Source organism: Telopea speciosissima, chromosome 11 (genome assembly GCF_018873765.1).
Source record: "Telopea speciosissima isolate NSW1024214 ecotype Mountain lineage chromosome 11, Tspe_v1, whole genome shotgun sequence".
NCBI classification, from domain to species: domain Eukaryota; kingdom Viridiplantae; phylum Streptophyta; class Magnoliopsida; order Proteales; family Proteaceae; genus Telopea; species Telopea speciosissima.
This window is the reverse complement of record NC_057926.1, coordinates 4,234,432-4,260,976: the sequence shown is the minus strand read 5'-3', so window position 1 is coordinate 4,260,976 and position 26,545 is coordinate 4,234,432. Positions and strand designations below refer to the sequence as shown.

The following is a 26,545-nucleotide window of genomic DNA, read 5'->3' as shown; positions in this document are numbered from 1 at the left end:
CATCTTCGCCTCCACCTAGGACCTCCATCTCACCTGTCCTTCACTGCCACAAACGCCTCCATCTAGGGCCGCCTCCTTACCTTTCTTCCACAGCCACAAGTTCCGCCTCACTCTCGCGACTTCCTTCTCTCCTTTCGTTAGTTGTCAGCTTCTTTTTCCTCTTCTATTAAAGACTCTTCTCCCTTCCGACGGTTCTTCACATGAGCTAACCCTCGGTGGTTTTCTTTTTCCCACCGGGGGTTCCCTTTTTTCTATGTTTTGTTTGCCCTGAATGATTTAAACCAGCATTTCTTTTGCTGGTGTTGTTCTCGGTGCTGCTCCTTTGAACTCCGGTGATGGTTTTTTGCTCCAGACACCTTTTTATTCTTACCGTGCTGTAGCGAGCAATCGGTTTTTCCTTTTGAGCAGCAATCATGTCCGACGGCAGTAGTACTCTTTCTACACCCACTGAAGGGACGAGTTGCAGCCCTCATAGTGACTTTACCACATTCCCTATTAGTGCTGTCAAGTTGGATGGCAGCAACTATTTGATGTGGTCTCGCTCTTGCTTTCTTTCCATTGCTGCCCGTGGGCTCACGGGATATCTTCTTGGTACGGTGACAAAACCCACTACTGACGGTGCTCCTTTCGAGAAGTGGATCTCAGATGACGCTCTTGTGATGTCATTCCTGATCAACTCTATGCAGCCAACCATTGCTCGTGGCTATCTCCTTTTGGACTGTGCTGCAAAGATCTGGAAGGCGGCAAAAGAGACCTATTATCGGTTGGAAAAGCACCCCGGGTCTATGAACTAAGGAAGAGGATCCATGGCACTACTTAGAAAGAGATGTCTCTCTCTCAGTACTATTTGGAGTTTCACAGCATGTGGCAGGAGCTTGTCTTCTATGAGAAATTTCAGCCCATTTGTTCTACTGATGCCGTTAATTTCAAGAAGCGTGAAGATGAGATTCGTGTCTATGACTTCCTTGCTGGCCTGAATGTGGAGTATGATCACATTCGATCTCAGGAACTCAGTCGAGATCCTTTTGCTACTCTCGAACAATCTTACACCCTTGAGGAGAGCCGTCAGACAGCTATGCTACAGCCCATTTTGCTAAAGAGATCAGCTCTTTACCCTGGTCATGGATCTCAGTCAAGGGATGCTTTTGTTCGCTCCGCTGGCCGCCCTCCTTTTGATCGAGATGGTTTCAATTGTGACCCCATGAAATGTGAGTACTGTGGGAAGGAATGCTATACGAAGGAGTTCTGTCGGAAGTTGCATGGATGTGCCACCTCTACTACTTCACATGGGCGTGGTCGTGGACGTCAATTTGGCTCTCCTCCAGCCGTGACGGGAGCTGGAGGGTCCAGCCCAGCAAAAACACCCAAAAAACAAGGGTGGTTTTGGTCATTTCACAGTGGGGACTCAAGTGGCTCCCCAATGAAATGACCATACCCCCTTGTTTTTGGGTGTTTTTGCTGGGTTGGACCCTCCAGCTGCTGCCACGGTTGGAGGAGAGCCAGATCCTGTGGACGTGGACGGGGTGGTTCTGATTCAGCCCACGCTCATCACACTGAGGTGACCCCTCCGACAGTCACTAAGGGCCAGTTCTCACAGGATGAGATGTTTATGCTCCCTCGCATGATGTCTAGGATGGAAGCCTCCTCCTCATCAGTAACTCCATCTGCTGCCTCTGTTACCTCCGGTTCGCATTGTTCTGCTTCCTCCTTTGTGCACTCAGGTATTCCTTTTGTTGATCAGTGTAGTTCTACCCATAGTTCAATATCTCGCGATATATCGGTATCTCGGGCCTATCGAGATATCCGAAATATTGCATTTTTTCTACAATATTTCGGGAGTCCATCTCGGTGGGTATTTGGCCATATCTAGGCCTGATACTTCATGGACACCCTTATTTAAGCTAAATAAACACATTTAAACCATAAAATTGCAAAAAAATGAACTCAAAGTGGTGTTTTAGGCTTGCACCCTTGATTGACAGTATACGATCGCCGATAATGTATAAATAGTTAAATACACATTGATTTGGCAGTTAAAGACATAAAAGAAATTTAAACAAACTAATTAAAAATTTAAAAGTTAAAACTCATAAGACAATTCATAAATCATATTCTCATAAACTCCATTATAGTCAATGACTTGATAGTCAATAACTCAATACTCAATAGCTCAATATTCAATTAATAGGCAATACACAAAGTGTCAAAGTCACAAACTCACAACTCACAAGTTCACAAATCAGTGAAATCACAACTTACAACTTACAAGTTACAAGTGCTAATAATAGTTGCTGTGCCTTCCTGGATCAACCCCACTCATGGTCCGCTGGAGTCGACGTCCATTGTTCTCTGTTTGAAGGACATATGTGGACTACGGTATAGTTTCGGAGAAGAAACGAGTGTAGTCATCCACAAGTGTCATGTAAATGGAGTCATCAACATACTGTAGGTAACCTATCCTAGGATATGGGCTAGGGTTACCAATCGATCCAGCTTGTAAAGAAGATCCAGTATGATATGATGTCGGCGGAAGCGGCATTGGCACTGGCTGCATGTATGGCTGGTGAGGTTGGTAGCTAGGGTATGCAAAGATGTATCTACAAAAGATGATCCAGTATGTCCCTGGGACTGGGACTGGGACTTGTAGTCATAGTCCCCTACCCTACTAAACTGCCCATATGATCCATATCCATATCCACCGTGAGGTTGTGATGCACTATAATCCGATGACAATGGAGTGGTATATGCGTCAAAAGATGGGGCACGCCAATGCCCAGTCGGTCCTCCCTCCCTATCACCCATACTCAAACCGCCAACAGAGCTAGATAAGTCATTAATGCCCATATAAATATATAATCAGCTTGTAACTGTGTTTGTCGACCCCTACGCTTCCTGCTGTATGGTTGCATGGGGGGTTTTGATGGTGGGGGTGCGGGGTCACGTGCACCGTGGTCCGTATCCTGTGTGACATGATCAAATTGTCTCTCCAGTGAATCGGACTGGCTCTACGGGCGTCGTATCCTCACCTACCACATAACGCTCTCGCATTCCATCAAAATCTTCACCACCACCACCACCACCACCACCACCATCACCATCACCACCATCATCATCATCTGAGGACCTAGACCAGTCATCATCATCAGCAACATTGCCACCAGTGGGCTGGAATGGTATGGGTGAGGCTTCCCGTGCATGTATCTGACCCTCGTCAGCCATATAATCATCCACATCAGCACCAATTTTGGAAGCTATCATGGGGTCGGGCCTACCTCCCTCCTGATCCAACACTGGCTCACCTCTATCGCTCACCCAATCCACAACAGGGTCCTCATCGTCTGAGTTAATTTGAAAGATGTCGGCGAGGTCAATAGTGCCCCTTTGTCCCTCATGTCCCATGCGTATGCGTTGCAATTTCAGCCTCAAGTTGTAGTGCACATACACCATGTCAGATAGACGTTCAGACCCCAATCTGTTTCGCCTCTTGGAGTGGATGAGCGCAAAGGTACTCCAGTTTCTCTCACAACCAGATGCGGAACATGTTTGGGCAAGGACTTTGATTGCTATTCTTCTTTAATTCTCAGTCGATTCCCCATACAACACCCACCATTCAGCTGCATTACAAGTTTACAACAAAAAAAGACATGTGTCAAATGTTGTTTCAAGTTTCAACTTTCAAATTTCACTACATATGTAATTTAAAACTTTTAAGAATTACCAGCATCACCGCGTGCTCTGCCTTGTATTGCAGCATCAGTTCCAAAACTTCCTAATGCATTCCTAAATATCTTCATCTACACCCTTGTGGAAAATTAGTAAGTACTTAATAGTAATTAGTAATTACTAGTTTACTACTTGCTAATTATATTCCAAATAAATTCTAAGACTCACCTCATTGTTGCAAATGACTTGTAGTTGACCATCTGACTCTAACTTCTTCACTACTTGTTTCACAACATCAATAAGTTGAGTTTACAACCCAAACCTATTATTATATTGATACTTGGGGTTCAAGTAGTATGTTGAAATTTGACATATAGAAATGAGATATTGTCAAATGCATAGGTAATTAGTAAATAGTAATACTATGAATTAGTTACATAAAACAAATTTACTCCTCAGCTTTATGTGGTGGATGCATAAGTTGATTCTCCCAGCGAGCATTGATGATATCCAAGAAGTGCTTGCTACTGCGAGGAGCCACACTGTAGATACTATCTTTCATCAAGTCCATTGCAGCATATAGGACTGATATGGTTGGGTCTTTGAGAGCGGAGTCAGCAATATGTTGAACTTTAATTACTGGCTCCAAAACTTTCATCACTTTGCCTAGTTTTGTCTAGAAGTCCTCAGATGACATGGTTGCTTGTGCTTCCCTCCCACTTGCAGTATTGGAACCCTTCCATCCAAACCACTCCTCAGAAGCAAATATACTTCTCAGCCCGGCCTTCTTTGTCTCAATGCTTTTTAGGGCAATGTAGTTGGTGGCAAATCTTGTGATGCTCGGCCTAACCAAGTCACCCCCACATTTTTCCCTCAGTAGATTGAGTGCAAATGAGTGGTTGTATACAAAGTTGGTGACTTGTCTTGCACTTTCAACCACAGTCTTCACCAACTTTAACTTTCCCATATCCTTTAGCATTAAATCAATGCAATGGGCTGCACAAGGAGTCCAGAAGAGCCGGTACTTATTGTTGTTCATCATCTTCTCACCGGCCAGCTTGAAGTTGCTTCTGTTGTCCGTTACAATCTGGACAACGTTCTCAATTCTCACATCTTTTTCAACTACTTCCTTTAACAATCTGTAAATGTATTCTGCATCCTTTATCTCTTTGGGTGCATCCACAGATTTGAGGAAAATTGTCCTCCCATCACAATAAACCATAAAATTGATGATGAACTTTCTTGTAGGCCCAGTCCATCAATCTGCCATTATCTCGTATGGGGTGGGGCCCTTGAACCCTGGCCAGCCTCTACAGTTGTATCTATCATGGTATCATAATGGGGGCCTTGTGCAGTGTTTGCTGGGATGGTATGGTATCGCATCCACTTAGCTATTGACTCTTTAACTAACCCTTTCATCTCCTTCCATGCTCTTTTGTGATCTTTTAAAAGGATTGAAAGATCTAGAACTTCCAGATGTACCAGCTCCTCCACTACCCCCTACTCTCTGTCTCTGCTGATCATCTTGAAAACTAACTCTACTCCTTGAAATAGTTCGTCGAAAGTCGCTAGCCGCCTTTGCTGTTTGTATATCATCAGGTACTGCAATCTCCTCCTCATCATCATCATCAGAGGAGTCATCATCGTCGTGGTATTGTCCTCCTCCTCCCATTGAACTCCTCACTGTATCCTCAAGTTGTTCTCTTATTCTCTGTTTGTCAGCCTTCCTCTTCTTCTTTCCCCTCAAACTCTCACCAATCTCCCTAGCTACTTGCACAGTTACCATATGACAACCTACAAGGTCTTTAGATCCTCCAGTCAGATGTTGTTTAAGTCTACTGGACCGACCTCCCATAAATTGCATGTGACAATAGTTACATTGGGATTTTCTCTTATCCCCATCAATTGGAGTGTCATGTAACCATGCAATGTCACCCTTATGCTGGCTGGCTGGCCTCTGTTCTCTCTGTTCTCTTTGCTCCCTCTGCCCCCTCTGTTGATTATTTTCCCCTACCTTTTGCTTGCCCTTCGCACGTTTTCTTTCACGATCCGCCATAATAATCCGTGTTTACTGCAATGTAAGTAAAACAAATAATTAAAAACTTAATGTAGAAGCAGTTCAATTGAGACTTTTAGAATACTAAAACAATTGTATAGCTATTTAATATTTTTCTCATAATTAAAAATAATTTTTTATATGTAATTTTAATATAAATATTGATAGGTCACAATAAAACCGAAAATTATTAAACATAATATATATCTAATGCATTTCAAAACATGTAGGAATTACTTTCATATTTTTTCAAACCTAAAACTCACATTTTTCCTTATTTATTTATTTATAAAATATTTTTTTTAATTTTTGAAAATTGAAATAATTATTTATGGGCAGAAAAATAAGTTCGGCACCGTGAAGCCATAGATCGGCCATTGGTGTTTAACATATATTTAGTTCATCCCCATCTAAGTTATATTACCCCTAATTTTTTCCTATTTTAGTTGTAGGAAAATCAATTTTTAAAACCAGAAAAAAAAAAAAAATACATATGGAAAAAAAATTTCGACACCGTGAGGTTGTAGATCGGCCTCCGGTGTCTTAACATATATTAATATCATCACCATACAACATGTATGGAACATACTATTTTCAAAAAAATTAGTTTTAGAGAAAAAAATTACTTTAAATAATGAAAAATGCTTGGAGGATGTGCTTGGATGAGGCTCCGACGTGTTTCCGGCGATAATGCGTCGAAAATTATGAAGAACAATGCTTGGAGTGTGGAAGAAAACCAAAGAGAAGAGAAGAAATGAGGAAGGAAGAAGAAGAAATAAGTGCTTTATATCGACCGAGACCTGCGAAATGGAGTTTTAATTGGCCCAGGTCACGTGATTTTTAGTGGTCACATATGTCTCATTTCGTCGATATATCGGCTTATGACCGAAATATACCGAAATGCTATGAAATTTCGACTGAAATTTGATACTTTTTCATTTTGCATACACATCTCGTCTCAGACTTCATGAAATTTCCGAAATATGGTGAAATTTCGCCGATATATCGTGAAATTTAGTTCCATGGTTCTACCATTGCCTCTTCTTGGATTATTGACTTTGGGGCCACAGACCATGTCACTAGTTCTGCTAGCCTCTTTTCCACCTTTTCTCCTGGTTCAGGTAAAGAACGTGTTCGTGTTGTTGATGGTTTGTCTTTGGAAAAGGATCTTTCTCCCATTTTACTTCTCTTCCGTTGTTATTTGTTCTTTATTAGTAGTATTACTGGGGACTTAAAACTGTAAGGTCACATTCTTTCCTTCTCATTGTGTGTTTCAGGACTTGGTGACGGGGCGAACGATTGGCAGTGGTTGCATACGAGGTGGACTCTATCTGTTGGAAGATCGTGCTGCTACAACCTCAATTCTTCAACCTCAAGTTCGTCAGTTAGACTCTTCTACTTTTGCTTTATCTAAGTTGCATCAGTGGCATTGGTGGCATCGGCGTTTAGGCCATCCACCTGTTAGGATTTTGTCTCTTGTTTTCCTGAGTCTATTTTAGAAATGTAATCCTATTGACTTTTTTTTTGTGATGCTTATGTCTTTGCCAAGCAAACTCGTGCTGTTTACCTTCTTTCAGAGAATATAATTACTTAACCTTTTGCTTTAATTCATTCTGATATTTGGGGGCCTTCCTGTTGTGCTTCCATTTCTGGTTATCGTTGGTTTGTGACATTTATTGATTGCTATTCTCGTACTACTTGGGTTTATTTGATGCATCACAAAAGTGAATTATTTTCAATGTTTTCAATCTTTTTATAGCATGATTAAAACTCAATTTAATGCTATTGTTAAGGTCCTTCGTAGTGATAATGGCAGGGAATATTTTGCCCATCCTTTTCAGTCTTATCTTAATGCTGCGGGCATCATTCATCAGACTAGCTATATAGATACTCCTGCACAAAACGGTGTCGCGGAACGCAAGAACCGCAACCTTTTGGAGGTTGCACGCGCTCTTCTGTTTGAAATGATGTCCCTAAACACTATTGGAGTAAGGCTGTTCTTACCGCCGCTTACTTAATCAACCACATTCCTTCTCGCGTGTTGGGTTCTCGGTCCCCGTTGGATGTTCTTCAACATCGGTCCTCCTTTACTCTACCTCCTCGCCATGCTTTGCACGCAACCATCACCTTGCTAGCAAACTTGATCCGCGGGGACTTCGATGCATTTTTGTCAGCTATTGTGCTACTCAGAAGGGCTATAAGTGGTATCACCCGCCTTCTCGTCGTCTGGTTGTCACTATGGATGTCGTATTTCACGAGTCCGCGACTTATTACTCTTCCTTGACACCTCTTCAGGGGGAGTCTCTTAGTGACGATGTGCCGAGATTGTTCCACTTAACAGACCCTCATTGTCTCTTCTTGATCCTATTAAGCCTGAGCAGGGGAAGCAACCGACTACTAACAATGAGCCAAGTGCTAAGCCATTGCAGGTGTATACTCGCTTTCGGTTTCACAAAGGGAAAGATTCAGCAGATATTTCCACTACCACTACTCCACCTAGCCAATTGCTTCCCTTAGATCCAGGACCACCCAATACCTCATCAGAACCTGGTAATCCTCCCTCTCCTAATGATGTTGACTCTTTGAATTTGCCTATTGCTGTCCGTAAGGGGACGAGGAGTTGTACTCAACATCCTATCTCTCATCTTGTGTCTTAGGATTCTCTTTCGCCTTCCTATCGTGCATTTGTATCTTCCTTGTCTTCTATTTCCCTTCCCCAGACTTGGTAGGATGCAATGGCAGATTCGAGATGGAAGGAGGCTATGATAGAAGAAATGCGAGCTCTTAAAAAAAATGATACTTGGGATCTTATTGCTCTTCGTCCAGGTGAAAGGCTCATAGGCTGCAACTGGGTGTACACAGTAATACAAAGAGCTGATGGAACAGTGGATCGGTACAAAGCTAGGCTGGTTGGGAAGGGGTTCACCCAGACATATGGGATTGACTACAAGGAGACTTTTGCACCTGTTGCTAAACTGAACACTGTTTGTGTTATCCTCTGATGTGCTGTCAACTTGGACTGGGAACTGCATCAACTTGGTGTCAAAAATGCTTTCCACCATGGTGAACTAGAAGAGGAGGTATATATGGATGTTCCCCAAGGTTTCACAAACAACGAAACACAAGGGAAACTATGCAAACTGAAGCGTGCCCTATATGGGTTGAAACAGTCCCCAAGAGCCTGGTCTGGGCGTTTTCATAAGGCTATGGTCAAGGCTGGGTATACTCAAAGCAATGTTGATTACACCTTGTTTATTAAGCAATCTGGTGATCACATTATTATTCTTATAGTCTATTTTGATGACATTGTCTTGATCGGAATTGATCCAGCTTAAATAACAAAGTTGGAATCTTATTTGGGATAAGAGTTTGAGATTAAAGACTTGGGGCATTTGCGCTACTTCCTTGGGATTGAAGTTGCCCGTTCTTCTAAGGGGATCTTCCTCTCTCAAAGGAAATATACCTTAGATCTTTTGTCTGAGGCAGGGATGCTTGGTTGTTGTCCTATTGACACTCCGCTTGAGGCTAACACACATCTGAAGTGCAAAGATGAGGAGCCAGTAGACAAAGGAGGTGTTGGAACTACTTCCTCTAAAAGGCCGACCTTGTAGGAAAGGGAGGAAACAATATGTATATCATACATGAGCTCTAACACGGCGGACTATCCAAAGGGGGACACGGGTGGATAAATAATTCAACACCTGTCCGCTCCTAGGGGGACTCGATACTGTTACCCCTGCCTGCTCTGATACCATGTTGGAACCGCTTCCTCTAAAAGGCCGATCTTGTAGGAAAGGGAGGAAACAATATGTATATCATACAGGAGCTCTAACACGGCGGACTATCCAAAGGTTGACACGGGTGGATAAATAATTCAACAAGAGATTAACAACATCTTGTAAGGAGGTTGATATACCTTTCTCAACCAAACATTGCTCATGCTGTAAGTTTGGCGAGTCAGTATATGCATGACCCATACTCCACGTACCTCAATGTGGTGTATCGTATTCTGAGGTATCTGAAGTCAGCTCCAGGGAAAGGGATCCTTCTTTCTCCTCATACTCATATGCGTATAGAAGCTTTCACAGATGCTGATTGGTCAGGGTCTCCAGATGACCTTAGGTCCGCATCTGACTATTGTTCCTTTGGTGGAGGAAATCTTGTGTTCTGGCGTAGTAAGAAACAAGTTCTGGTTGCCCGTTCAAGTGCTGAAGTAGAATTCCGTGCTATGGCACATGGCATATGTGAGATGTTATGGCTTAAAGGCCTTTTACATGACCTTGGTATTACTTCCAATTCTCCCATGACACTGTACTGTGGTAGCAAGTCGCAATTAGCATTACTCACAATCTAGTTCAGCATGACAGTACAAAGCATGTGGAGATAGATACTCATTTTATCAAAGAAAAACTTGATCAAGGAGTTATCTGTATTCCGTTTGTCCAGTCAAGTGAACAATTGGCTGATGTTTTCACTGAAGGACTAAGTCGTAAGGTTTTTCATTCTATTTTGTGCAAGTTGGGCATGTATGACATCTATGCACCAACTTGAGGGGGAGTGTTGTAATGTGGGGTTAAAGGGTGATTTGGTATTCTTGTAATTATGTATTGTTCTGATGGTGTCCTTGTAATTTGCTCTCTCGCTTATTATAAATAGAATATGACTGTGCTCCCTTGGGACACAAGTTATTATTATTCCTCAAATCATTTTCATCATTAAGTTATGTACCTTCTTGTTTGCAGGTACATGTTTGGATCATTAAGTTTGAGGGCGGGCCTTGGTGCAACAGTAAGGTTGCTCCTTGGTGACCAAGTGGTCATGGGTTTGAGTCTGGAAACAGCCCCTCTGTGAAAGCAGGGGTAATGCTGCGCATATTATGACCCTCCCCAGACCTTGAAGTGGCGGGAACCTCGTGCACTGGGTACGCCCTTTTTTTACCTACCTGTTTTCAAATAACCCTTTCTTTTTTGTGGTGGTGTTTTTCTTGGATCAAATAACCTTTTTTATTTGGCTAGTGAAAAGTAGAAATATTTAAAATCACACCTCTTGTTAGTATAAGAGGCAGATGGGTTAATACTGTACTTTGTTGAGATCAACGAATTCTTGTACGGATCTATGATGCTCTGACAATGTCACATTTATTAGTATCTGACATGTATATTAGGTGCCAAGGTAAGGCAAAGGTGCCCAAGTTGAGTGCCATATCCCAGAAATATCTATTGTCTAGGTCTGGCCATCTGGGAAGCTTTAAACGTAAGGCAACTGGTTGGCTTGGGTAACCCAAGAAACTTGATATTTTACACACGTTTCGTGGAGGCAATCAGCTAGTGTCACCAAAAGTATGTTTCCACTATATGCGACAAGATAATATGTTTTCCTTTTTAGGCATGCTCTCCTTCCAAACTTGTTCTTATTCAAATTTCTCTTACTTTTCAAATGGTTTGAAATTATTAATTGTTTGATAGTGTGTACTATCATGTGAAGCCTGATATGTGAGGACTTGATCAGTGGATGAAAAGTAGGTCTGTTGTTGTGGTCACATATTTTGGTGGACACAACCAGAAAATGAAAAATAGGCATGCCATATTGCCATTGCAATGTTTTTGACTCGTGTTCTAAGAACCCATGAGGTGTCTTAGGTAGTTTTGCCCATAGTTCAAGAACTCGCCGAGATCTCCTTTTTTTTCAAAACTGAGACGAGATTGAAGGTGAAATTTAAAAGTGTACCAACTAGGGCGAAATCTCGGTCGAGTTGAGAACTTGGTTCGAGATTTTGGTTTGACCGAGATTTGGACCAAGCCTTAGTTTAAAATTTACACATCTCGAAAACTTGACTGTCTCGGTGAACTCGACAGGGAAGTGAGGGAACTATGCTAGTGAGCTGATTTTTGAGGTTTTTCCACCTTGGTTTCGACGAAGAACTTGCCGGAGATGTCAACTAGTTACAAACTTGCAAGATTTGTTACAAATCATCTCAAGTGTGCGTCAGTGTGGCATGCATTTCAGCCTTAGTATGACTATGATTATGGCCAGGAGAGCACCGGTTCGAATATAGTGGCTTTGGGCAGCCGCAGTCAGTACACTATGGCCATGACTTCAACACTCGGAGCACTAGGTCAGGGTTTGTTGACGACCTATTCATAGTCCCAACCCAACCATACATGCCTGATGGCAGTAGCAGTGGATCGATTCCATTATTCCCATTGCAATCGCCTCTTTTATACCCTAGGATAGGGTACTTTCGGATAGCTGATGACATCACTTATCTAGGCTATGTGGTAGACTACACGCATTTCTTCAGCAACACTTTGACATGAGAATCCTATGTGGCACAGTCTGAGCCTTACTGGCTTTGGAAACATGGCTTGGAAGGATAGAGGTATATCATATATGTTAAGATTGATGTAAAATACCCTACTTTCCATTTCTAATGCTTATTTAAGTTGTTTTACATGATTTGAATGCTTTGATTGCTTTCTATTACTAAATTATGTGTAAAGTAGGGTATTTTAGTACACCGTCGCCTACCAACCTACGGTCCAAAGTGAAACTCCTATGTGGACTTTGTTTTTGCAAAATCTGATAGTGCCATTGTGTTTATATGGCCAAAAATAGGCTGAGTACCAAGTTTCAGGCCCAAACTAGGTTTAAAACCCACTGAAACCAGACTCTAGCTCAAAAAAAAAAGCACCAACTTGCCGAGATCGCCGAGATCTTGGCCCGACTCGGTTTTTGGGCTGGGCGAAACCAGTACCGAAACCGAGTTCTTGAACCTTGGTTTTGCCTAGCTTAGTGCTTATGGTTGAGCACTTGTCCTACTGTTGGTTAAGCACTTACCTTAACTGTCTGTTAGACACTTATCTAGAATGTTACGTTTGTGTGATGAGCTAGATCGTACTGCTGTTAGGTTTTTCTGTAAAGAGCAGATAGCTTGAGACCATGAAATGGTTTATGGGGTTAAATTGGCCATTGTTAATTCAATGAAGCATTAAAGCTGTAGTTTGATCAGTTTTAAAGATTTATTAAACAGAATTTACAAATAAGCCAAAATTCTATTCTCCTGCTAAGTTAGGAGCAGAAAGCAGCTCTCCTACTGCTTCAGCCTAACTTTACATGTCAACTTGAAGCCTTAAAATTATTTGTGAGAAATAAACAATGACATTAAAAAACTGCGAGTATTTCCAAACAAATGCTTTGCTTATTAGCTCAAATGCAACCCTAAAATTCCCAGTATAAAATTCAGCGTTTAGGCCTTAATGTAAATTTTAGTGATTTAGCATGTTATTCAACCAAAAAAAAAAAAAAAAACTCATTATAGAGTTTTTATAAAGACAAATTTTCATTTAGATGACATAAATTACGGGTATTTTGGTCATTTTATTTGCTTTAGCACTAAAATGCTGCGAAAAGGACGGTATGAAGTAGGACTTTATCTTTGGACTGTCTGATAGAAATTAGGCAACGGGTATTTTTGTTCAAATTATTTTTATGAGGGGTTTTTGAGATATTCTGCCATTCAAAAAAGCATCCAAAATTTAATTTTTTGCTTAAATGGAAAGTAGTTTTGACTGTGAATTCTTTGTTTTACCTTGTGTTCATTTTATTTAACTTCTTTTTTATGAAATCCTTTTTGGTAATGTGGTCATCTTGCAAATGTCTTGTACATTGTCCGGAGATAATTTGCCAAGGAAAATTTAAGATTTACTTGATAGTCAGAATATTGCATATCTTTGAAACTAATTTAGTCATTCAGCTAATTTGCTTAGGAAAACTTAAGATTTGCTTGATGGTCAGAATATTGCAATATTTGGAACTAATTTAGTCATTCAGCTAGATTATTAAACTAACTGCGAATGTTTTCATTTCTTCCAGATCATTAGTTTTCTATCTCGTGCTGCTGTTTGATGGAACCTCCTAGGCTCCTGCCGGATGGCAATATGTTGAAGTTCAGCTTTTCCGGATTTTGGTGTCTCAGATGATTTGCAGTAATTTTATTATGCTTGGCAAGCTCCAGAATGGGCATCCCTTTGATGAAATGTCAAGGGTTAATGCTTCTTTTCATTGTACTGTTTTGCATTCCAATGAGAAAGAGCAATGCTATCAGTCCTGATGGTATAGTTAAATAACTTGACTTTCTCTTTCCCTTATTTCTGCTGCCCAGGGAAGGGTTAATTAATGATATGTTGATATATTCAGGTTGCTTTCTGACTGTTTTGTTTACTTACCTTCTTAAGTGAAAAACCATAGGTAACTTTTGAGTTTGAGTAACTTATCAGTTCTTCCATAATTTGTTATCTCCATTCTATGACTCCCTTGTAGGAACTAAACTATTTTGTTATCAAACTGATTGGGTGCTTATATCCATTCTGTCTTTCCTCACTGCCCTTTCTAAATGTCCGAAAAAATGAGTTGGATTGGATGGTTACAATCATTTTTTCTGGTTAACTATAGACCAAGAAGTCTCTAGGTGGGACATATTAGGTTGGGTCCAGGCGCAGGTTAGCGTTTAGGGGCTCTGGAGGCGTAGGTTAGCTAGGGTTTCCTGTGGGGCCTCGCGACGGCGATTCCTCCTTCTCAGGAGGGTCGCCCTCCTGATCCTTGCCTTGGGTCTGCAGCTGCTGGGCCCAGACCTGCTTCTTTTGCTGCTGTGGTTGCTCGTCCTCTTGCGCTGCCATCTGCAGCTGCAGTTTTCTTCTCCAAGCAGGAGGTGGAGCTTTCGGAACTTTCGTTTGCTTCTTCTTTAATCACGAAGTGCAGCTATGGAAGGCCCATAGTTGTCATGGCATCGCCATGGCGTCATATCGCTGGAGAAGTGGGCATATCGACCACTGATATGGATGATGTAAGAATATCGACCGATATGGCCTCCATGTCGTCGCCATGGACGCCAAACCACGACATATGGCCATATCGGGTGACATGGTTGTTTCAAATTATAAAACTTAATTTTTTAACAATAAATTTTTTTAACCATTTTTTATTTTAATGCTTTTTCCTTAACATAAAAAAAAACTAAAAAAATATCAAACAAAAAACACTAATACACTATTGACTAATACAAAATCACATATTCACATCAGCAAATTTTTTTTTATTTAGATGGGTTGTTTATTAGCTTTATTCACTCAATATAAATTACGTTCTTGTAATTGTTTTTTTGTTTTGTTACTTTTGTAGTCACTTTCATATGAATCATATCTCAACTCTAATGATTTTTCAACTTTATTATCAACAAGATTATTGCTATCAATTATTTGATAATCCATGATTTCATATACACTAATGGCTATTATACTTTCATGAATTAAACCATAGTAGATTAGTAGTGCACTTTCATGTTAATTTTTGATGTTATAGGGTATATATTATAGCATACTAAATGACATTAAAAATAGAGAAAATAAAAAATAAAACATGGTCGATATGATCGCCATGGCAATGCCATTGCCATGGCGGGCGACATGTCGATATATCGACATGACACCCCTCCACCGACTTGGATCGCCGTGACGACGTGACAACTATGGGAAGGATGGCTTGCAGAGGTCTCTCTTCCTTCAGGGTGATGTTGTTGTGTCGACTCTGGATCAGCGGCATGTGCTTCTTAGGTTTGCGGTTTAGGCGGACTTTGTTAAGGCTTGGTTGAAAGAGAGCATGCACATTCAAGGGTTCCTTTTGCGTTTCATGAAATTGACTTCAGATGATGGGAATCGCTTATTGCTCCGGTGTGGGTTTCCCTTCCTGTTTTTCCGGTAAATTTCTATCAAGGCAATTTCTTGGTTTCCATTGCCGGCGCGATTGGCAGGGTTTTAAAAGTTGATAGTGCGACAACCAATTGTACGCTCACTATAGTGGCTCGTGTGTGTGTGCAAGTCGACCTTCGTTCTTTGCTCCCGTCGAAGGTCTGGATTGGGTGTGGTGCTGATGGGTGTTATCAGCAGGTCATCTTTGAACGGCTCCCCTCTTACTGTGTCTCCTGCTCCAAACTTGGTCACGCAAAGGGGGATTGTAGGAAACCGTCTTCCAAGAAGGATTGTGGGTTTCCCCTGGGCAGGGTGAGAAGGGAGGGGTTTGTGGGACTGAGGCTGCCGCTGCATTAGCTGACGGTGTTGGGGCTGGAAGTCGGAACCTTGATGGTGTGTTTATTCCAACGGGCGAAGGGCCCTCGCGTGGTGCTACCGTGGTGTTGGAGGGTATTGCGCCTAGGTTGGGGAATTCTCAATCTGGTTCGATGGCTAAAGGTAGAGGTGGTCGCTGGCGTCCTGCGGCACAGAGGGTACCGGTGCTTGGAGCCCTTTCGGCTGCTAGACCTGGTGATGGTGTTGTCCCCGGCAGCTCTGGTGGAGGTGTCGTGGGTTCCTTTGGGGGTGGCACTGTGACTGGTTCTGTGTTCGTGGATCCTGTGGTGGCTCTTGCACTTGTGGATGAGGGAGAGATACCTTGTGATGAAGTTGTTGTGGCTCCTCAGGCAGAGAGGGCTGCTCCTCTTTCGTCTTCTCCTCTTAACTCTGGTAGATCAGGCTGCGCTGCAGGACCAGGTGGTTTCGGCCTTTGTTGCTGATGTGGTTAGTGACAATGCAATGGACTGCGTTGCGGATTTTGAGGCGGAGGTTGGTGACGTTTTGTTGGCGGTTGGTTTGCAATCTGTGGGGGGTTCCACTTTGCCGGTGCCCTATGACAAAGGTGGGCTTCCCTGCTTCCGTGATGATGCTAGGTCTGTGGACCTAGTTCCGGCTGTTTTGGATCGTGGTGCTCTTCTAGAGAGCCTCAAAGCTTTTAACGCCACTATTGAGGAGAGGGTTCAGAGAACTTTTACAAGGCTGAGTGAAGAGGGTGGTGCTGCGGTACCGGTGGGCCCTCCTTTGGCGAAGCGAGTGTCTGTTAGGTCTGCCTTGCTTGCTGCCCCTGTCTACAAGAGGAAGAAAATGAGGCGGAAATGCCAGTCCAAGGGAGGGATTGAGAGGCGGGTTACAAGGTCTATGGGACCGGTGGATGTTAGCTTCAAGGGTTCCAAATGAATTGCTTCTTTTGGAATGCTCGTGGAGTTGGTAATAAGCCTACCTTTAGGCGTCTGAAAGCGATGATTAGGTTGCACAAGCTGGACATTGTAGCGATTGCTGAACCTAAGGTGCAACCTTCTAAGGCGGCAGTGGTTATGAGAAGGATTGGCTTGGATGCGGTCTTTACTACAGAGTGAATCTGGGTCTTTTGGAGGGGCTCTGTTCAGGTGAAAGTGGTGGAGGAGCACTGTTAGTTTATCACTTTGGAGTGCTTGGCAGCCAATGGGGTTTTGTTTCATATTTCTTTTGTCCACGGGCTTTGTTCGGTGGCTGAGAGAAGGGATCTGTGGGAGGCTTTAGTTCGGTTTTCAAGTTCCTCCTCTCTTCCCTGGGCGGTAGGGGGCGATTTCAATGCTATTTTATCCCCTCTGGAGAAAATTGGTGGTAGATCGGCTTGCTCACTCTCTATGGATGAGTTTGGTAGTTTTGTTAACTTTGCTGGTCTTATTGATGCGGATTATGTTTTTAATATCTTTAACTTTGCTGGTCTTATTGATGCGGATTATGTTTTTAATATCTTTACCTGGTCAAACAATCAGAATGGTGCAGGTAAGGTTTTGGCGAGGCTGGATCGGTTTTTGGTGAACTCAGCCTGGGTTGTTGCTTTCCCCAGGTTCGAGGTTTCTCACTTAAATAGAACTTGCTCTGATCATGCTCCTATCTTGCTTTTTGTCTCGGACCCTAGCAGTAGGTTCGGCTCAGCCTTTAAATTCCAGCAGATGTCGCTAAGGCACCCAGACTTCCGAGGCTTCATTAAGAATCAACGGGAAGTGCCCCTCGCCGGTTCGCCTATGCTGTTTATGAAGTTGAAACGACTTCGGGGTGCCCTCTGCACGGGGAACAGTGAGGTTTTTGGCAATATTCACCAGAAAGTTTGGGATGTAGAGGATGCTGTTAGTAGGGCAGAGGCGGAGTTTGACACGTTCGCCAGCTCAGAGGCTTCAGGGACTCTGGTAGAGGCTAGGGAGGTGCTTCAGGAGGTCCTTCTATAAGAGGAAATTTTTTGGAGACAAAAATCCAGAGTTACCTGGCTTAAGGAAGGGGATTGGAATACAAAATTCTTCAACTCTATGATTAAGGTCCGTCATAAGCAGTGTGGTGTTCCCAGGGTTAAGTCTGAGGAGGGGGAGTGGATCACTGACCAGGAAGGGGTGTAGGCAGTGGCTGTGAAACATTTCTCGGATATCTTCACTTCTCAAGGGTGTCTGGTTGATGAGGATCTGCTGGCTAGTATTCCTCAGGTTGTGTCAGAGGATGATAATGCTTCACTCATGACGGTCTCCTCTATGGAGGAAGTGAAAGAGGCGGTTTTCTCTCTATCCTGTGACAGTGCTCCAGGTCCTAATGGCTTCGCGGGGTATTTTTTCACGGCATGTTCAGAGGTTGTCAAGGTTGATGTCTGGGCAGCTGTTAAAGATTTCTTTGGTGGGGGTCTTTTTCCAAGGAGTTTCACCTCGGCTAACCTGGTGCTTGTTCCCAAAAAAGACAACCCCGAGGTATTGTCTGATTTTCGCCTCATCATTCTCTGTAATTTTGCCTCTAAGGTTATCGCCAAAATTTTTGTTGTTAGGTTGTCGGGATTGCTCCCTTCCTTGGTTGCAGAAGAGCAGGGTGCTTTTGTTCAGGGCAGATGCATCCATGGTAATATTCTATTGCTCAGGAGGTCACTCAGGATTTAAACAGGAAGACTAGGGGGGGCAATGTGATCCTCAAGTTGGAAATGGTTAAGGCATATTATCGCTTGGAGTGGAAGTTCCTCTACTTGGTCCTGTCAAGGTTTAGCTTTTCTGAGGTCTGGATCAACCTCATCAGGAAGACCACTGAGAATTGCTGGTTCTCTATTGTTCTGGGAGGAAGCTCCTTTGGTTTCTTCAAGTCTACTAGGGGTCTGAGGCAGGGAGACCCCTTATCTCCTGCTCTGTTCATTTTGGCAGAAGAGGTCCTGAGCAGGGGTGTTAAAAAACTTTTTATGGAAGGGTGTGCAGCTTATTTTCAGCTTCCCAGAGGGTGTCCTGGTATCTTTCACTGCTTGTTTGTTAATGATACTATCATGTTTACTAAGGGATTGAAGCGCTCCCTGAAGCAGGTCTTGGGCTACCTTGGCAGATATGAAAGCTTCTCAGGTCAGTTGATAAACAAACAAAAAAGTTGCTTCTTGTTGAGTGACAAGGTCTCTGGGTTTAGAGCCCGTATGATTGGTAATGTTACCGAGTTTACTAGAAAGTCTCTCCCTATTATTTATCTGGGGGGCCCTCTTCATGCTGGAAGGCTTCGAATCTGTTTCTTTGATGACTTGGTTGGTAAAATAAGAGACAAGGTGGCGGGGTGGAAAGGTTGGCTCTTATATTCCGGTGGTTGTGTTACACTCTTGAAACATGTGTTGGCCTCTATGCCTATTCATTTGCTTGCTTCTCTGGACCCTCCTAAGGCCGTCCTTGGCCAGATTTATGGAATCTTTGCTGATTTCCTTTGGGGAAGCTCGGAATGGGGGAAGCGCAAACACTGGGTGAGTTAGCAGAAAGTTTGTAGGCCCTTAGAAGAAGGGTGATTGGGAATCAGGCTCTTGGAGGATTTCGGGCTCTCCCTTTGGCTGAAGGGCTTATGGAGGGTTCTGATTGAGCGTTCCCTATGGAGTGAGTTTTTCAGGGCTAAATTCATTAAAAACAACCACTTTGCTTTAGCGGAGCCGAGCGGGATTGGCTCGAGGCCTTGGAGAAACGCTCTGGTTTACAAGGACCTCATTTTGGCCAAGTCAAGATGGTTGATCAGCTTTGGCAATATTAAGTTCTGGTTGGATAATTGGGTAGGGGTTGGCCCGCTGATTGATTTTGTCGACAATCCCCTTCAGGTCAACATGGATTTGCAAGTCAAGGATGCCCTAGAGGGGGATGGGTCTTGGAAACAGGGTGTACTGGCTCTTATTGACTTGGATGTGGTCAGGCATAGCATCACGGGTGGTAGCTTTGCCATTAGTGATGTGTCATGGCGTCTGGCGGAGAGGGCTGCATGGCGACCTACGCCATGGCGACCCTCTTTGATTTCTTCCTCGACTCTCTTTCCCTCTTCGATTTCTTCTTCCTGTCTTCGATTTCTTCTTCCCTCTTCGATTTCTTCTTTCCCTCTTCAATTTCTTTCGATTTCTTCTTGATTTCTTCTTCCTGTCTTCTTTCCCTCTTCGATTTCTTCTTCCTGTCTTCTTTCCCTCTTCGATTTCTTTCGATTTCTTCTTTCCCTCTTCGATTTCTTCTTCGATTTCTGAATTTTCTTCTTAAAACTTGAGAAACAATAGAGAAAAATAAAACATGGCTTGAGTATACATCTATTAACACATTAAAAATAGAGAAAATAAAAAGTTTAAGTTTGTTGGATTCCCCTCAAAGGTTGAAGCGTCCACTCCTGTGCATTGGTGTCCCGCCTTTGCCACGATTAAACTCAATGTGGATGGTGCTTGTAAGCATAGTTCAAAAACTAGTTTCGTTTCGGTGTTTCGAGTTGGCCGAAATATCCGAAATTAAAATTTCGGATATTTCGATCAAAATTGCATTTTTCGTTATGTTTCGGTAGGTCATTTCGGTGGGTTTTAGGCCAGTTAAGGCCTGAAACTTCATGGAAACCCTATTTTAGGCTATATAAACACATTTAAATGTTCGAATTGCAAAAATAGTCACCCAAAGTGGTGTTTTGGATTTGCACCATTGATTGGCAATGTACGGTCGAATCCTAATGTATAACTTAGTTAATTACACATACACATTGTTTAAGACTTTAAGTACTAGAGGACATAATAAATTAATGATTAATAAACAATTTAAACAATAGCCTAATTGACTTGGAAGTTGGAAGAATAAAGGAATGACTCCTTGAAGTCATAACTTAAGTCATAATATTAAGTAAGTAAATAACAAGTTAAGAAGATGGTATCAATATGCAATATCCTCGATAGTCATACAAGTCAATAGGCATCTAGCTCGAATGTTTACAAATATTTTAATAATAATTACTCGGACGTCGGTGCCCACTCATAGGTTTGGGAACTTGCATTGTTCTCTCTTTGGATAATGAATGCCCGTCTAGTATGGGAGAAGAAGCGACCAAGACTAACGAGGAGAAAAAACCTCCTTGTTAAGTCTCGATCAAATTCGGAGACTAACGAGCTTGCATTTATAAAGCTACATTTGAAAAAAATCTCGATGAGTTTTTGCATTTTTGATTCGAGCTTGTGTTTCATTTCTCGAGGTTGAGATACTCAAATATTCTTGATCTCGGAGATTTGGGAGCTTTAGTACTATGCTTGTAAGGGCAACCCAGGCATTGGAGGGTGGAGGGATCATTAGAGACAAGAAGGGTGTGGTTCTGGCAGGCTTCTTCAGTTTTTATGGTGATTGTACTAACTCAGTGTTATACCCGCTCCCAAACTACACCCTAATTCTTCGGGCCACGTTGAACTTTCATTGGTAGATGTTGCGACACTGCCAACGGTCAACACCTGTGACCTTGAGACGTAGCAGTCAGGGTGATAACTAGAATAAAAGGGTGGAATTTCGATCTAATGGGCGGTGTGACCGCGTGAAGGTGAGCATTTAATCCTTAAATATCTTGTGTACGTGCTCCGATACGATAGTAGTATATTGCATCATACGGTTAGTGCTATTATATGGTTTGTCATGCGCCGTGTCGTGCTGGTACCCGGGTACTAGATGGTATGGGACGTTGATGCACCCGAAATACCTCTCGACACGATAGTTCATATAGTATGGTTAGGGTTACGTTCCCCTTGCTACGACCCTTACCAACAGGGGTTTAGGTATTGGGTAACCAAGGCTCCCAGTGTGCCTGAGGAGTGATACGAGGCCAGGTCAGGGATGATCATTGGTTATCGGGGTTTGCCTCTGGGTGGCGAGTGGCTTCTACCGGCGCGGGCCCCAAGGTAACAATTGAGGTTGCATCGTGGTGATAAGATAAATGATCCATGATGTTTCTTGAGTTGTTGCAGTAGCAAGAACCTAGTGACTTAAACATGTTTGCTAGGTGGCTAATATTGTTAATTAATTCATGCATCATGGACTGTGTTATTGTTTGCATGTTACCCATCCCCTCATTGGGCTTAGTGGAGCTTACCCCTCTTTGCGCAACCTTTTTAGATGCGTTGCAGGTGTTGTTTTAGTAGAAATCTCTGTGGCTCTTTCTCTTGGATATGTTTTGCTCGATGTTGCTGACGTGTAATCGGTGATTTATATTTTATGATGTTGATTAGATGTTCATGACTATGGCAATGGGGCACTTGGATCGAGACACTTATTTCTTTATTCCTTTTAAGTTTCATCAATTGTATGGTATAAACTCTTTAATATTACTGTTGTTCTTAGTTTTAGTGAATCTCTTGGAAAAAGATGTAATATGTTAATTGTCTATCACTTAGACTTTTGAACTCTTTTATTATTGTAAACGCTTCCGCACTTTTGCATCTACATTTACATTTATTGTAAATGTATTTCTTCCCACACTCTAATGTACATATCAGTTGTATTGAGTTTACTGTGATTCGAGCCACTGCATCGAGATCCTGGCAGTGTGGGGTGACACGTGTCATCCTAATCATACCTCTTTTATTGTATTTTATCCCTTTTTGGGATGGGGGCGTGACAACATGGTATCAGAGCGTGATGCTCTGCACTTGGAATCAAAGTCGAGCGGAATATCAATTTACTCTACACAAGTAGGTTTTAATTAAAAGACTTGCAAGACAATGATATTGTATAACAAAACCTAGGCAGAAGACTAGATAGGCGTGAAAGCCGATAACATCAATAATAAAACAAGAATAATATGACACAGTAGTGATGAATTAGCGTTCTATTCTTAGATTCAACTTGATTACATAGACCTCCCCTTGAGGCGTCCACTAAGGTTGAATTCTCAAGAAATTCAGCTGGGTTTCTTGTTATTCTTACATAGAATGAAGTAAATAAACTACAATAACTTAAACTAATAAATGTAAAGAGCATAACACATAATAAATGTGGGCCAAGGACCCTAAGCCTAGCTCCATGTGCCAAATCATCTCTAGATTTTAGTACTCTTTCCTTATGACTTCCCTCTTTGCTTTTAAGCTGTCGTATATATATATGTATGGATTCTCTATAGACTTGGATTTCTCTTTATGAAACCTACTAAATGTACGTGTTGGGTTGAGAATTTTGAATAGGTATTTATAATGGTTCACAACCGTTCAGATGTGAATTTCTCCCCTCCCCATGATGAGGCCTCAGATGCCTCAAACACGGCTGTACCACTCGCCCGTCCTACCCAAAGCAATGCAGACGTGATGGCAATACTGAGGAGTATGTTGCGAATCATGAAACAGGAGCATCAGACCTTCATACAAACCATGAATGCCCTTTTCCAAGTGGTAATGCTGGAAGGAGAAAGGCAACCAGTGCCTCCTGTACAAGTACCACCTCCTGCTCCTGCTGCTCAACCCCCCTCACTACTGATGAGGTTATCTTCATAGTGAATGATATCCTGAGGAGTTTTCAACAACAACAAGGCAAGTATGTAGAGGATATGTTGGGGGCCATGAGAAGGCAATAATAAGAGTTCATAGCTAGTGTGAATGCACGAATCCAATCGGCACAATAGATGCAGACCGTGTCAGCGGATTCCTCCGTAGTTGTTGCACCATCTACAAGCGATGCACCTCAGGACCAACCTAGACCGCCACCTCGAACACAAGGATCTAAGAAGAAAGCTATGACCTCGCAAGAGTCTGAGACACCTAGTAAGGCTCCCAGAGGACCCTATCCTGATTCGACTCCAACAAGCTTTGGTAGAAGGGATGCAAACCAACCTGGCCAAATGGCACAATTCACAGTGACACCTCAGTCGTCTAGGCCGAACTTCTGTTGTTATGACTGCAATCAGTTGGGGTATACAACCAGGGTTTGCCCATATCGTGGAGCCAAGTATGTGTCGGATTCACATGTCGCATATCCCGAGCAGCCACAATTGGACGGTAGGTCCCAAGGTAGCTGTCACCTTGACCATAGAGAAGACAGACAGAGTCAACACCGGGCACCGTAACAGGTACCTTATCTATACCTATGACCTGTGCATGCGTTGTCTTTTTGGGGCTGCGTTCTTTTAGCCGCCGACTAAGGTTGATAAGAATCACTTGCTACTTAATTTGATTGTCGGTGAGGGATTCACCGAAGGACTTGTTACTTAGTCTAGTGGTTGGAGAGGAGGTTTTGCCTTTCTCTTCCGTGTTGCATAGGCACGTAGTCGAGTTTCGATAAAGTTATGCACCCACAAACCGATGGATAGAACTATTCAATCCCAAAGCTTATTTGGTGTATGGTGTTGTGTCGGGTGTTGGTTTTGTAGTCTTGTGTGGGTAAGAGTATGGAAACTGGAACTGAAGGATTTGACAAAACTTTACTCAACAATGGATATGAGTGGAGTAATGGGTCACCGAATGTCCCCTCCGTTATTGGGAGCGAGCAGTAGGGATTCTATCAACATTCCAATTCATTCTAAAGTTGAGTTAGGTATTGGAGAATCAGAAGTGAAAGTCTTCAGAGTAAAAGCCTTGTAAGAAAAGTAGTACAGATCTATGCATACAAGCCCAAGTGCCTAATTCCTCTATCTTTTCACAAAATACAGCAAAATCGGGGATTTAATTCTTAAACTACAAAGGGTAAGACTTAGAAAATTTTGTTAAAAATAGAAATATTTATACTATGACCAAATGGAATCATAAATATGAAGTTTTAATGTTATTTTGTGTATCGAACATGATACACTGTTATAACAAGTAAGAAGGGTGTACACTGAGAGATCAAATGGAACTTGCATGTTTGGACGCTAAAATCCTAGTAAGGCATATAAACAGACTAATTGCCCCATGTGCAAAATCTCTAAGTCCATCTGAAAAATAAATAGTAAATTTAGAGGTGAAAATCCTTGATTCACAAGTAGAGAACACTTAAAAGCTGAGGAAAATGAGATTTGTTTAGGTGATGGTCAAATGTCACCACTAACCTGAAACTATAATGTTAACATATGCTTAGGACATGGTATGCCATATAAAGGAAATAAAAAAAAATAAAAAAAAATCCAACTTAGAGCATGCTAGCAACTTTATCATGTACCTTTTAAAAAAAAAAATCTGGTTTTGATTGGTGAAACAGGGAAGGTGTAACATATACAACTTGTATCAAGTGGTAGAGACACAATTAAAATCTTACATTAATAATTCAATCCATATATAACAAAGGAAATTGGGAATTAAAACTTGGGTTGGATTTTCTTTATCAAAACCCCTTGTCTAGATCCTTGGTTTGGAAATGCAAAGTCCATGAAAGTAGTATTATATAAACCTTATATAGTGTAAATAGGTTGATGTTATGTTGCAAACAAATTTCTAATAGAAACAAAACCACAATAGCAGGTTTTGAGAAAGAACTTAGATTTGTCAATTTCGACCCCAAGCTTAAGGGCATAGCTCTAAAGACTTGGAGTCCAACAAACACTTGGACAAATAATAATCAATGCAAACTAAAAACAAAAAAAAATAAAGCCTCATTCAAGTAGAGATATGAGAAAAAGGGGAAAATGCCAATACAATTACAACTTAAGTATAAAAATTCTAAAATCAGTGAATGGATGATCTAAGCAGTATACACCAATCTCCAATGATAGGATTGATGCCTTTTGTGTTTGATTCTTTAATAAAAGACAATGATTGTGAAAGATTTGACCTCAGTAGGGGGCTATTCCCAAAAAATAAAAAATAAAAAAAAAATTGCTTGAGACCCTTGGTGAGCATGCCAAAGAACATGGAGTCAATGCTATAACAACCACACATAGAGCAAATGGGTTAAGATTCAATCATAAATAATGCACCAATAGGAGATAAAGCACAACAGCAAAAAAAAAACACAAGACCATGTCCAATTCGGGTAGAGAAACAGGGTCTTACTCTGGCAGAGTTTAGCAGGTGGACATGGTCTTAGTGTTGTTATTACTGGGATTCTGCCATCCTTGATCATTTGGGAGCTATGGAGGGAGAGAAACTTCAGAAGACATGATGACAGGAGGCGGACAGCCAACTCCATTATTGCTTGCATCAAAGCCTGGGTGAGGGAGTTGCCCTACCCGACCAAGGTAGGTACCCACGGATCTGCTAGGGAAACCTTGATCTTATAGTGTCTGGGTCTTCCAGCTCCCATCGTAAAGTGCAAATGGCCCATCCCAGTATACTGGTGCCCCCCCTTCTACTCGGTAAAGTTGAACGTTGACGGAGCTTGTTTTGGTAACCCTGGCCTGGGTGGAGGAGGTGGGATTATTAGAGACCGGAATGGGAAAGCGCTGGCAGCCTTCTCTAATTTTTATGGGCCGAGTACCAGCTCACTGGCGGAACTCAAGGCGCTGAGGGATGGCCTAAGGTTGTGTAAGGATTTGGGGTTCACGGATGTTGTAATTAACAGTGACTCAGAGGCAACGGTTAGAGCAGTCAATCAGAGGAGGGGTAACTTATGGGAAGGGTGGTATCACTACAAGGAGATTCATGAATTATTAGCTTGTACTCGGGCCAACATCACTTTTGCCTACCGGGAGAGCAACAGAGCGGCTGATTGGTTGGCCAAGCACTCTTGTCTTGCGATGACTTCTATTGTTTATCAACCGGAGAGCTTGCCGGGTGGTCCCTTTCAGGCCATTCTCCGTGAGGACAAAGCTGGCCTTCCTGTCCTACGAAGCTAATGGC

The 26,545-nt window shown here is 42.3% G+C and overlaps 1 protein-coding gene across 2 annotated transcripts in view; it reads left to right on the top strand.

The window, feature by feature from the left end:
* LOC122645809 (LRR receptor-like serine/threonine-protein kinase FEI 1) overlaps positions 1-26,545 on the top strand; it is a 73,552-nt gene that overhangs the window by 7,692 nt on the left and 39,315 nt on the right. For both annotated transcript variants that reach the window (XM_043839175.1, XM_043839176.1), the window contains exon 3: positions 13,592-13,831. In XM_043839175.1, coding sequence (XP_043695110.1) covers positions 13,735-13,831 — 97 coding nt within the window. In that variant the 5' untranslated portion in view covers positions 13,592-13,734. The remainder of the gene's footprint in view (positions 1-13,591; positions 13,832-26,545) is intronic.